This window comes from Heteronotia binoei, chromosome 3, assembly GCF_032191835.1.
Source record: "Heteronotia binoei isolate CCM8104 ecotype False Entrance Well chromosome 3, APGP_CSIRO_Hbin_v1, whole genome shotgun sequence".
Lineage (NCBI taxonomy): Eukaryota > Metazoa > Chordata > Lepidosauria > Squamata > Gekkonidae > Heteronotia > Heteronotia binoei.
Window position 1 is genome coordinate 167,534,498 of NC_083225.1, and position 12,115 is coordinate 167,546,612.

The window sequence follows — 12,115 nt, forward strand, 5'->3', positions numbered from 1 at the left end:
TGTGTAAATAGGGAGGGAAGATGTGGGAAGCAGCAGATAGGGAGACAAGCCACGTTTGTGCTCCTGACAGCTTGCTATGTAAAGCCACAGTTTTGCAATCGGAACTGCAACATCATTGAGACGGCACGCTGGCACAGAGGCAATTCAGGTGGTAATACTCTGTGAGCCTTTGCAGCAAAACTCTGCCAAATTAGTGAAATACTTTCTATGTGAGAAGTCTGTGACATATTAGAGGTGATTATTTTAATTGCTTAAGATAGCAATTTATCATTTCAAGTTCCAAAGCCCTGATTTTCAAAATTCCACAATTTTGCATCAACGGTTTCATCTGCCTGTAGTAAATATTTTGTGTGTGTGTGTGTGTGTGTGTGTGTAGCATTTTGAGAATCAAATGGTATGCAAGTTGAGTCAATTGGGAACTTCTGCCTCATTGAAATGCTGCAGAGTTGCAGAAACTCGTTCCTGCTCATTTCAACAGAGCTCTGCCTCGGAGAAAGCAACAAATAGGAATAAAATTAAATGGTTTGTGTTCAGCGTGCGAACAGCTACATCCTCACATGGTTATTATTTGCTTTGCTTAAAAATTGGTTTCTTTGCTTGCTGCATTCATCAATTGTTTCTTCAACTGTTTGTTTTCTCTGCTAGTTTTACTTCTTTTAAAAGTTTTTTTTCCTTACTATTTTTAGGCTTATGTTTTATTACGATTTTATAAGCCACCTGGAAGAGTGGGAGAGATGGGATGAAAATGATTTAAGTAAATTATTTAAATAAATAACTGGCACTTAAATTCATGGGGTATGAGGCAAACAGCAGCTGTGAGAAGTCAACATTTAAACTTTTCCTTTTTAAGGTGGAATCTTGCCAACCAGCAGTCTGGTGGGAAAGGCAAAACAGGGGTGGGTGGGTGACTAACCATAGTAAGTACCCTTGAGAGTCAGAAGGATACAACTCTGCTCTGTTCAGGATCACACTGCAAGTCTAGCCCCTCTTTCTCTCCACTCCCAGATGACTAACTAGAAGGCTTTTGGGGACCAGATACTATAAAGGACAGTGTATTGGATGGGCCCTGGGAAATCTGTGTTCAGATGTGACACTACTGAATGGTCTTGGGCTGATCAGGGTTTCTTACAGTGCCATCCAAAGTAGGACCATGCTTTTCTGTGCCTATAGACTTCAGTGGATTTAGGACTGTTGTGAGGATAAAGGTGGGGCAGGGAATAATGAATGCCCTTCTGAGCTCCTTGCAGAAAGGATGACTAGCTAATAAAGCACTGAAAAATTCAGTGCTTTTAAAAAAAGACTCTATTGGATTAAGAACCACACACACAGGACTTTAAGGTATGGAATTCTGCATCCTGTCATTTATATTATTTCATATGTTGTTAAAGCATCATTATTTAAGGGGCCACTCACTGCTGTTTGGTAGCAGTTTGGATGGAAATATGGAGATTCTGTCCCAAGGAAGTTCTCCTTTCTGCTTTCCCATTGGAAGTTCCTTTCCTGGACATCTCTCAACCATGTCCACACAAAACCCAGGTTCCCAGCCATTCTTTAGCCCCCTGTTTGCACAATGCTATTGTCTCCTCTCTATCCATAGCATCTATCTATATTTCTACTACTTCCTCCATGTCTCCAACCTCAGCCCCACTCCTTACCTGATTGCATGCTTGCCTCTTCAGGTCTCAGACCAACCAAATTTGGACAGCTGGCGATAGGTCTGCCTCAGGTTCCACTCCTCTGTCCTCTTCCAAAGCCACAGAAACAAGAGGCAGAGCCACTCTACCTTTGACAGGGTGTGCGAGGCCTTCCGCTTTGAGAAACCCTATGCTACCATAAACCACAAGACTCCATTGCTTTAAGATTAGGAATCAGGCAGTTCAATCCAAAACTCTGGGTGTTGGTGTCTTGACACTGATGTACTGCCAGCACAGATAGTTGATATCTTATGTTCTCTCAGTACAGAAAAGCAATGATAAAAAAAATCCCACGAGCATAGCAACTGCATGGGAGTCCCTAACAACACCACTCATGTCCACCATTCACAGACCAGCATGCTGGTGATGCCCTTGTGAACCAGCCAACCAAGGCGTGGGGATGATGACACACCTCCTCCCTGACATCATCTTTCTCCCACCCACACAGAAAACAGACTAAGGGAAAGAACAAAAGAAACACAGAGCACTATTTTGCATGGAAAATTGTGGTGTGCCCTGTGATTACTTTGTTCTTGGGAGTTCTAGAGACAGGAGCTTGAATGCCCTTCTCTTTCCACTTTGGCTGGCAGATGAACAGGAAAGGAAGAATGGTTACGCCTGCCACATCACCCAAACATGTCCCCAGGGCAGAAGAAATCCTCATGGAAAGCCTGCAGTCTATCCTAGGTAAGGATCAGGTCTTGGAGGAGGATCTTGAGAGGATAATGCCCTTAGGAGCTCTGTTTGGAAGGCAAGTGGGGCACGGAGACTAAGGAAGCGATAATAGAACTCACAACGGCATGTTCATAGAAGGCATTTCTGCCCCCTCCTCAAGTTCACTCAGAAAAAGCAATCAGGATTTTAATCCCATAAAATGGAATGCTAGAAAACTGAAATTATATTTTGGCCAATAACAAGGTGATCAATAGCAAACGAGGAGGAGGCAGGAAGAGAAGCCATATTTCACATGCTGCAGACCATTTCTCCAACCACTCAGCCAACTGGGCATACAAGGGAAAGATACACCATACAGCCTTTGAAATCCTCTACTGACCCAGGGTATTGAATCCAGACATGTATACCAGGGCAGGCGAAACTGTAGCGAAAAGGGATAGCAGTGGAACAACACAGACTCAGAATGCACAAGGATCTCATACTTAGTTATCCACTTGAAAGGAGTCTCAGCCACAGCTGAGACTTTGCACGATCAGACTCAACCAATTAGGATGGTTGCTTATGCTGATTGGCTGCTCCAGGCTCCAATCATTTTGCGTAACACCTTCCCTTGTGGCTACCTCTTTGACATTTTCATGAGGTCCATTACAGTTGTCTGCAGCTATTCCTTCCAGTAACCCTTATTTGCCATCTCTTGTACTTGTTATACGGCGTGGTTAATCACACACTGACAATGAGTAGGGGAAATTGTGAACCCAGAGAAGCCTGCTTCTCCCCCTTCCTAGAGAGAGCACAGCTGTGCAGATATTTGTGGATCTTCTCAGCCCCTTCCTAGTGTCAATCCCATACTGAAAACAGTTGAGGTTGGTAATGAGCCATGGATGGGCATATCTACCAAATCCAATTAAAAGAGACACACCATTTGTGGAACAATTCACACTTTCCCCCCCTAGAAGCAACAGAGAGCATGAGGATTGTAGCAATCTGTGAGCTCTTGATTCTGGAAGAATAGCACCACGTAAGTGCCATTCCAGTTCCTATACTTCTCTTTTCTCCTCTTTGGAGTTCCCACCCTATAGAAATCACCTGTTGGCGAGGCAGGGGTGAGTGGGGGTGGAACAGTATAGTCATTAGGTTGATTCAGAATTAAGGCGTCAAAGATCCTGTGCATATCACAGCAGAGCTACTTTCACATGCCTGCATAAAGGCTGTTTTGTTCCCGTTGTTCTCTCTTGGATTAAACATATAGGAACATGAGAAGTCAAGGAGGAAACTATAATAAGGAAGGGAGGCAGCAACAGGTGGCTGTGCCTGTCAAGTAAGCTGGGCAGAATCTGGAATCTGTAAAAGCTGAGCCCAGTCTTGCCTTGATCCCTAAAAATACAGACCATTCCAGGCCGTTGCAGACTTCTCCTTTCAGGACGAGCCTCTCTGTTCTGAAGCAGTAGCCAAAAAATCCAGAAGGACCCTGTCCTGACAAGAATCCCTGGGCATTCTTATAAGGAGCTGGAGGAAGGCATCCAAAGGTGATATGGAAAGCAAACGTACCCTGGTTCCCCCCTCCTCCATCCTCCCCATGCATAAATAGAATGCCCTGAATTCTGCTCCTTAGCCTAGCCCCTGTTAAACACGCAGCAGATGACATCACTGCTTTTGTTGCCAAAGCACTCCTTGCTCCCTCCCTCAGAGTACTTTAGTCCCAGCCAAGGAATCTGGGAATCCAGACGGCTCTGGGAGATGAGGAGAAGCTGAGGAAGCCTTGGGTACCACAGCTGGAAGCCCTGAGCTCCATCAGTCCTGTTCAGGTAGAGCACGAGATGTGTTTCATATGCCCGGATCTTCCTCTTTTGAGGGTGGCTGGATGCTCTCTTAAGTCTCCTGAGAGTGAGAAAGAAGAGCTAACATGTAGCTGTGAAAAATACTGTCTTTCTAACTTAGTGCACTTATGAAGAAAATTTTCTTCTACTACTAACAATATGCAATGTTGATTTTTCCCTGCTTTTTTAATATAACACTTACTAATTCTTTATAGAACACATTTAGGCTGCTTTCCTGAGCACAAATAGATATTATACACATGCACACATGTACATAACATCAGTTTCATCATGGTTTTCCTGCTTTGTAACTATAGGTCAGCTTCATTGGACCACGTGCTTCATTTTAATGGTGTTATTGTCTGTAACTTGAGGCAGGTTGCTGTTATTCTCATTTTATAGATTGAGAAATGAGGCTGGAAGTGAGCAACTTCAAAAGGGCTATTTATCGAATCCATGGCTGTTAGTAGGAGATCTGAACGCACAGTTCCTAGATCCGAAAGCAACACACCATACCAATTCTCTTTTAGACAGAAGAGATATAACAATAATTGTTGTAGAACCAAGTTTTAGTCCAGTGGCACCTTTTAGACCAGCAAAGTTTAATTCTGGATATAAGCTTTTGCATGCATGCACATTTCATAGAAAGTTCTTGAACCAAATCTCAGCTCCCCCATGATGTTACTTGGTAGCCTTATGAGCTGCATACATTACAAGATTGTTTGTAAGAATTACTGAGATAATGTATATGGAAGTGTTTTGACAACTTACAAAAAGCAGACTTTAAACACTTATTATTGTTAAAGTTGGACTGAAGCAAATATTATTGTTAAAGCTATACCATTGGACTGAATTTTTATATACGGTCACTAAAGATAAAGGTAGTCCCCTGAGCAAGCACCAGTCGTTTCTGACTCTGAGGTGACGCTGCTTCCACATTTTCATGGCAGACTTTTTACAGGGTGGGTTGCCATTGCCTTCCCCAGTCATCTACACTTCCCCCCCCCCCACCAGCAAGCTGGGTACTCATTTTACCGACCTCGGAAGGATGGAAGGCTGAGTCAACCTAGAGCCAGCTACTTGAACCCAGCTTCTGCTGGGATCGAACTCTGGTCGTGAGCAGAGCTTAGGACTGCAGTATTGCAGTTTTACCACTCTGTGCCACGGGGCTCTACTCCTGCTATCACTACTAATATAGTAATGTTATAACATCAGTATGCTCAAGCTGCAGTGCACATACAGTGGAAGTAAGTCCCATTCATCTCAATGAAATTCATTTACATGAAAGATGACAAGGATTGACTGTCAATCACTTTGTGATCTAGGCTTACCTAGATCTCATATATTCAGGTCCTTACCTAGGGGACCGGAAAAATTAAATGGAGGCATGAAAAATCAGACTATTGGAGGTTGCTTCAATGAAGTTATTTGCTGCTCAAAACATTTTTGAAAATAGTAATGCAACCCATAGGGAATTGCAGCAAACCTAAGAGCCTGGTACTGTTGCCGCCTTCTACTAAAATTGGCAAAAGCACATTGTGAAGGCTTTCAGTGGGAAATATGCATGACCCAAAACAGCCTCAGGGAAATAGAAAACCCAAATGAAATTTTATAAACTGTAGATCGTGCCAATTGTAAAGTTCTATGAGGGACTTTGATGATTATCATTGAAGAAAGAGATTTCAGTGATGAGGGACAAGATTCTTAGCAAGGTTTAAAGGTATGGTATTGAATATATTCAAGATTTAAAACATGACGACAAGCAAACAACCAAAAAAACCCCTCTGAATTCATTTGATGTGTTTCTGTAATTGGGATTAGTGAACTTCTGAAGAAAAATTATGCATGGTCAGAAAAAAAATATATGTGGGAGGAGGGAGAAAGAAAGAAGGAGCATCTCTTTTAAACAGTCTAAACGGTGTGCCTTCTGTCTTCGTTGCAATAATTAGCACTGTACTCTCTGACCTATATGAATTAGGGCATGAAATATAATGCAAGCCAGTTGGCGTTGATTAAAATTCTTTATGTATCAGATGTTTGCTGTCTCGGTGTTATATTTCTAAACAGCTTGGATGAAGCTCTTAAGGCAGGCAAGTTTTTTTTTTTAAATGTGCTTAATAAGAGCAATTACTCAAAAAAATGAAAAGGAATTTACAGTCACATATTACCCTTTAAGTAGACTGGCAGATGGAACCTTTTAAAAAGCCTATATCAGCACTTAGGGAGGGGTGAGCATACAGGATTCAGGTGATAATTTGGCACTCTGCTGATGTACTTTGGTAGCTGACCCATCCCCCAGTTCAAATTCTCAGATCTGAACATCTGTGCAGTTCCAAGATTTTTCTCCTTAGCTGGCATGGATTGCTATGCTAGTAGGGCAAGAGGGTAGGGAAGAATTCCTCCAGTTTTCGTTTGGCAAAGATAAGCCCAAGGAACTTGGAAAGAGCCCAGCGTTTAATATAGCAGTGGGTTATAGTATGGGGGGGAGTTGTCTTCTACAGAGCATGGCCATTGGGGTGCCTAGTCCAGTAATATCTACTGGGAGTGGTATCTCCATGGTTTCATCTTCCCCTGTCCTAATACCTGAGATCCTTTAAGGAATGATGCCAGGTACTGAACACTTAAACTATCTGATGAAGGGAACTTTGGCTCTCAAGACCCCCAACCAAACCCCAAATCTTGTTGGTTTCTAAGGTGCTACTGGACCTTAGCTGTTCTACTGCAGAACAACACAGCTACCCTCTAGAACTTAAAGTACAAGCTCTGGCCCTGACCTCTTCCCCCTCCCTTTCTAAGCAACTCCCATGTTGTTGGAAAAATATTGTTAGAAGAAAATGTTTCTTTATAGATGACTAGTTCACATTCACCTTCAGTTTGGTGTAGAGGTTAAGTGTGTGGACTCTAATTTGGGAGAACTGGGTTTGATTCCCCACATGCACCTGCTGATGTGACCTTGAGTTAGTCACAAGTTCTCACAGAGCTGTTCCTCTTAAGAGCAGTTTCTGTAAGAGCTCTCTCAGGGTGTCTGTTGTAAGGAGGGGAAGGGAAAGAGATTGTAAGCCACTCTGAGACTCCTTTGGGTAGTGAAGTGCGGGGTATAAATCCAATCTCCTCCTCGTTCTCCTCCTCAAATGTGCAGCACTTGATTGACAGCTTTTATTGATTTATTAAGATGTTTACACCCTACTTTCTCCTCAGTGGAGACCCAAAGTGACTAACAACATTGTTCTCGTCTCAGTTGTAACCTCCTCATCTGATGAGCTTCCATGGCAGAATGGGGATTCTGTTTGGCTGTGTCACATCTGGAGGCCACACCAGCAAAGCCAGGGTTTCACTCAACTTGATTTGATAGTTTCAGAGGGTAGCCATGTTGTTCTGCACTAGAACAGCTAGTGTTGAGTCCAGTAGCACCTTAAAGGCAACAAGATGTTTGAGCTATAAGCTTTCAAGTATCAGAGCCCATTTATCAGGTTATCTGACAAAAGTAGCTTTGATTCTTGAAAGCTTTTACTTTGAAAACCTTGTTGGTCTCCAAGGTGCTACTGAACTCAGAACCAGCTACTTTATTTGAGTCACACGGCACAAGACCTCAGTCAGGCATCCATCTTAGGAAATCACTTCACAAGCCCCACCCACCTTCCCCAAGAATGGGCCTAGTTTGACTTCTGCTGCTTGGCCCCTTGATGGCAATTAATCTGAACATATATTACAGGCTGCGTGTCATCACAGAACTTTTTGGGGGCATATCAGATGCAACTGAGGTCCTCAGGTTACAGAAGCCCTGGCCAATTTCAAGAACCATGTTTGGTATGATGAGGGCTTAACATTACTGTGGGATGGGGTGGAATAAACATACTGCAGCTCCCGCTTCTCGGGTTCCCCTTGGTTGAGGGAGTAGAATGAGTGCCACATTGTATGGTCAGAAGTAACAGTTTATTGACTCATCATACAGTTAGAGCTACCAGATAAGTGTGTGTGTGTGTGTGTGTGTGTGTTTTAAGCAGCTACCATACTGGCTATTTCCATTTACACAAGCTAGGGATGCTGGCCTCCAGGTGGGGATCTCTCTGAATTAGAGCTCATTTCCAGACTACAGAGATTGGTTCCCCTGGAGAAAATGGATGCTTTGAAGGGTGGACTCTGTGGCACTGTACCCACTGAAGTTCCTGCCCTCCCCAGGCTCCACCCCCAAATCTCCAGGAGTTTCCCAGCCTGGATCTGGCAACCCAGCCCCCCCCCCCTTCTTGACTGGTACCCAGGGAGGACTTGGCAACCCTAACACAAGCTGGTTCTTGTGACTCACTTATTACCTTTGGGAAACACAGGCAATTTTGCCACGTTAGGATCCTTACGTTGTTCTGGCAGCTTTTGACAATGGAGACACATCCGTTCATTCCTCACATTTACCACATAGGGTGGTCTGATGATACAACTGCTTTGCAGGCCAGCTGTCCCCCTCTCCTGGACCCCAGGGAGTTGTGATGCTGGCATGAGATACAGACTCACCATCTGTCTGGTCATTTGGTTGCCTGTTTGAAATGTTACTGCTGCAATGTGAGACCAGTCACATGAAAACAATAGAATCCCCTCTGCCCACACACCTGCAGTTGCTGAGGGCATAGAGTCCTCCCAGGTCATGTGGAATCCTCTCTCTGAAGAGGCCAACTTCTCTCATACCTTCAAACTGCCACAAAGATTAGATTAAACAAGGCTGAATGCTGTTGTTGTGTGATTCAGCTGTAAATCATGTTAAACTCACACTACTGAAATAGCTCCAAGGGAACACGACAACATATTTGAGAGGTTTTCCTTGAAGAATAACAGATAAACAAATACTACAATTTTAATCCTCAAATTTATTTTTCTGAAGGCCTCAATGACATGCACCTTTCAAAAGTTGTGCTTTTGTACCCTCCTTTCCTCTTTTTAAAGAAAAACAATTGCAAATCCAAACGGGATTCCTGGGAGTGCATGACACGAGGGATATATTTCTGGGCAGGGACGACATGGAGAACATACTATGGAGAACATACTAGAAACTGAAGAAGGTGATAAGCTGTTAAAGAAACCTCCTGCCTTTTAATACCCCCTGCATATACTAGCAGCAATAGAAATAACATTTACTTATAGTGGTATAAACAGCGCTATGGGGTAGGCTTCCAATCTTCCCACACTCTAGTTTTGTTGGGATTTTTCTTTTTTTCTTTAGGAGAGGACAAGGTTGATCTCAAGGACAGCCTGAAACAAGAGACTCCTGTTCAACTTCCAACCACCGGCCTCTGTTCTTCCGTTGTCCATTCCCGGCCATGGATCGATCCACGCAAGAGCTTTTCCTCAACTTTATGATCGTGCTGATCACAGTGCTTTTGATGTGGCTTCTGGTGAAGTCTTACCAAGAATGAGGGACTTGCCCACTCCATGGCATCACTGGAGGATGTCTATTTGGAGAAGGATATGAAGTCTGCCGCTCCTGTGTGCGCGTCGTGTCTTTGGCTTTGTGTGCAAAATCTGTAATGTGATTTTGTTTTTTTTACTCTAAAATACCTCTCAGATGGATTTGGGATGATGTAATTTATTCTACAAGAATGTCTCTACAAAGCACGGCGTTTCCTAATCAGTGCATGCACCTGACCTGGAACCAGGATATCTGCGACAAATAGCAACGTTAATTTACCCAGAACGCCTAACGACTCTTCTGCAATGTGCATTGTTGAATCAGCTTTCTGTTGTCAGACCTCTCTACAGTGGAAAGAAATGTGGAAAATTTTTCTTTCATTCACTGTTGCTGCCATTTTAATAAAGAAAAAGATATGAGGCATTTCTTATTCTTGTCAATTCTCCCCTTGAAGGTTGTGACCCTAAAGAACAATGTAAGACAGACATGACAGCATGTCTTGAAGCTTGCTTGGCAGACACTAGCAGCCATCAGAGAAAAAGTGGTTTTTGTGGCTTTCTGCAGAGCAACAGTTATCCTTCGCATAGGGTTTGATTCCCATATTACATTTGTGCACATGCGGGTCCACCAACATGCATAACACCTACATCCTTTATTTTCTTCCATTAAGATGCATCATAGAGGTTACAGCAATGTGAATTGGAAGTCTTTTTCAGACACTCACTTTGGTGTGCCAACCACGCACAAACATATCACTTGCAGTCCTGATATACAGGGCCATGTTGTATGAAAAGGGACAAAGGCGTGCATGCACAGTAATGGTACGTTCAACACGTACCTTGAAAAACCCAGTGTTCAGTTTGCATATACCAAAACTGCAGGTACAAAGACAATATCTGCGTAGCCCCCATTCACACTACTTGTCAGCAGGGCTTGAATTCAGCAGGAGCTCACCGGAGCACAGCTCCTGAACCTCCAGTCAGGGTCTGCATGCAGTGTCTCCACTGCACACAGATCCCGGGGCATATGCAAATAAGATATACTACTAAGCTCCTGCACCTTTCCCCCTAACAAAATGACCCCTGCTTGTCAGCCATGCATATGGATCACATTGATGCATAATGGAGTGCCAAAACTGAGCATCCAAAAAGAAGTGGTTTCTCAGACGGACATTTCAAGGTAGATCTAGGGCAGCCAGGTTTGCTCCTCCCATTTTCTAGGGATTTGTGAGGATGGAGCCGATAGGTTGGCAGCTAAGAGAGAAGTTGTCCTCTGAACAGAGAAAAATTGTTCCTTTGAACACAGGGAAAGACCTATACAAAGGCAATCCTTTGCAGCAATGACGTTGAAGGAAAACTTACCGGTATTTCTCCAGCACTGCTCCACCTGTGCAGTGCTGCCCAATGGAGGTTTTCAGAGTGGTGGTCTTCATAAAATAGTGATCCTGAGCTCTCAGCAGCCCACTATGATTTGTTTACTTAGCTCCTTACAGATAAAAAAGGAAAGGTCCCCTGTGCAAGCAACAGTCGTTTTTCAACTCTGGGGTGACGTTGCTTTCACAACGTTTTCACGGCAGACTTTTTTATGGGATGGTTTGCCATTGCCTTCCCGAGTCACCTACGCTTCCCCCCCCCCCAGCAAGCTGGGTACTCATTTTACCTTACAGATAACATAACTGAAATCCATTCAGACTCCATGTTGAATCAAGTACATGTGTGCTGCAGAATTTTCTAGGCACCCCGAAAGTCTGGCTGATTTTCATTTGCTGCAGTCTGAGTCCTGGACCACACTTGATTAACCAACACAATTCTTTTCAGTACTTGCCCAAGAGTACGGGTTTCTCATGAATGGCCTCAGGCATCTCATGTTGTTGTGGTCCCATACTGCTGTGGAAACGTAAGAACCTCTAGTAAGATGTTAAATTGTTCCATACTGTGAAAGGTCACAAAAATGGCACCTCACACTGGAAGCTGAATAATTGGGTTGCATTTTGAGAGCTGTTATCCGAGTCTCTTTCTCTCTCAGGCTAAAGCACTCTTTCCTGGGAGTAAGTCCCATCAAATGCAATAGAACATTTCTGCTCAGGATTGCTTCCACAGCTGCCTCCAGGAAAGAAATCTATAAGTGAAATCCAAAGCTCTGCAATACCCTTTGTTACAATCAAATGAAATAACACAATATGTAAGCTATCGCATCTTCAGAATTCTTAATCAGGTTGTATGTTAAACAATAAAAGAAGGCAGGGGAGAGGGGTGAAGACAAAAGATGTTTTGGGCATTGATCTGAAGTTTTGGATGCTTCTTCACTCAAAGAGTAATTAACGTATGAAATTCACTGCTGCAATAAGTGGTGGCAGCTACAAGCATAGACAGCTTCAAAACATATGGTGTAGGGACCCATCCATGGCTATTAGCCACAATGTATAGATTATGTCTGGGGCAGTGAGGCTCTGTATTCTTGATGCTTGGGGGGCACAGTGAGGGGCTTCTGGAGTTATGGCCCCTCTGGTGGAGCTCCTGATAACACCTGTGTTT

General features: G+C 43.6%; 1 protein-coding gene across 1 annotated transcript; it reads left to right on the top strand.

Moving 5' to 3' along the window:
• Nucleotides 1-4,061: 4,061 nt before the first annotated feature.
• SLN (sarcolipin) lies at nucleotides 4,062-9,716 on the top strand. The gene is made up of 2 exons (XM_060235181.1): nucleotides 4,062-4,174; nucleotides 9,401-9,716. The coding sequence occupies exon 2, from the start codon at nucleotides 9,493-9,495 to the stop codon at nucleotides 9,586-9,588; it is 96 nt and encodes a 31-aa protein (XP_060091164.1). The 5' UTR covers nucleotides 4,062-4,174; nucleotides 9,401-9,492; the 3' UTR covers nucleotides 9,589-9,716.
• The last annotated feature ends 2,399 nt before the right edge of the window (nucleotides 9,717-12,115 follow it).